Genomic DNA, 1,657 nt, shown 5'->3' with positions numbered 1-1,657 from the left:
TTTTACAAAATCTTAAAATTTACTCCCAACATGTTTTCAAATGTGATATTTTTTTAATCATGATACATAAATTTTATCTTCTTCTTTACATTAAATCAAGGGAAAGAATACTGTAATACTCCAGTTTCAAAATTTTTTAAACATTCATTGTTTTATTTTTCAAATTATTGGATTGCATACTTTACATTTTAATTTCCTGAAGGAAAAAAAAATTATTTCAGTCTGATTTTCTTAGATGCTGTTGTCACTTCAAAATAGCTTCTCAGACGAGATGCTTATGATTGATTTATGTAGAATTAACACAACATCGATCCTCTACATTTCTTCTTAATTTATATTAAGATAATCAAATTTACTACTTGAGCTTAGTTGGTACAAACTGCTAGCTATAGTAAGTAGCTTCACTCTACTTACATTAAATGATTTCATAGGGACTACATGGACATAGGACTGCGAACAAAATCTAATTAAATTTTTTTCTTTAAATATTAATAACATTAACTTTTTAAATCTCGCAGACTTGGGTAAGATTTTACAGAGTTCCATTATAAAATGTACATTAATAAAAAGAACACAAATAACAAAAATAAAATAACCCTTTGCAACACATAAAACCTTTAAATGATTTGAATCTTTATGGTGTGCAATAAATCATGATAACATTAATGGAATGGCAAGTTTTACCTCAGAGAAATAATAAAATAAGACTAATAACAAATAAGAATTCTTAGGTAGTAAAAATTTTCCTAAACAAAAAACTGAGGAAGAAGTCAAAAAAGATCCAATATATTATTTACAAAACAAAAATTCCATCTATTATATACAGCACTATGTCAAATGGTTTGATATCACCAAGTTTACAGAGAGGTTGCTCTCGTAAAATTTGGTGCAGAAACTTGATATTCTCAAAACAAGGAAAAACAAATATGTTTGTGAATGAAGTAACATTGCTATAATCAATAAATCTGTAATATATGTAACCCTTACATGCAGAAAAAGAAAGCGACACTAATGAAGAAAGGAAACATGGAAGTAATTTACACCAGCTTTAATGGCATATAAAAAAAACAAAAACACTTTTTTTTCATTTACACATTCATTGCTGTTTTTTCCGAAAAGAGCAGCCTTCTGTTAGTCTTGCCCTTCCTCCAGTTGGTTGACAGAGGACAGTTGAACATCCGACACATAATACTACGGTCTGCGCATGACTGAAAACAGTAGTGATCTTGTAACAACCAGGACATTTGACATCCATGAAAAACGAATTAGGGTGCTGCACTAAGCGTTTTAGTTTACATTTCCTCCTCTCCTCATCAGGACTGGGATGTAATAGATCTTTAGCTAAAGGCATTGCTAGCTACAAGAGAAAAAAACAAACATTAGAAAACATTTTTAAAAGAATGTTAATATGCATGAAAGTACAAGAATATGAAACACAGCTAAATTAAAGTAATCAAATGTTCAGTGTCTGAAAAATTAATAATTTCCAGACTTGCCACCAACAGACAGAAAACCTTAATCAGGTAAAAAATTAACCTTAATATATATATACATACATATATATATAGCAATAACTTCATAGAGGTTGGACAAAATTATGGAAACACTTAGAATTATTTTCTAACACCAGAAAAGTTTAGATGAGATTTCTTTTGCA

The 1,657-nt window shown here is 29.0% G+C and overlaps 1 protein-coding gene across 1 annotated transcript; it reads right to left on the bottom strand.

Moving 5' to 3' along the window:
* Positions 1 to 1,032: 1,032 nt before the first annotated feature.
* Positions 1,033 to 1,357, bottom strand: LOC107456917 (ribosomal protein S27; the record flags this gene model as incomplete). Its single annotated transcript, XM_071181604.1, is given in 1 exon segment — positions 1,033 to 1,357. A coding segment is annotated over 1 exon segment (261 nt), but the record flags the coding sequence as incomplete, so codon positions are not given.
* Positions 1,358 to 1,657: the final 300 nt, after the last annotated feature.

The sequence above is a fragment of the Parasteatoda tepidariorum genome, chromosome 6 (assembly GCF_043381705.1).
Source record: "Parasteatoda tepidariorum isolate YZ-2023 chromosome 6, CAS_Ptep_4.0, whole genome shotgun sequence".
In the NCBI taxonomy this organism is placed as follows: domain Eukaryota; kingdom Metazoa; phylum Arthropoda; class Arachnida; order Araneae; family Theridiidae; genus Parasteatoda; species Parasteatoda tepidariorum.
Note: the sequence above shows the minus strand (reverse complement) of the source record. Positions and strands in the feature narration are given on the sequence as shown.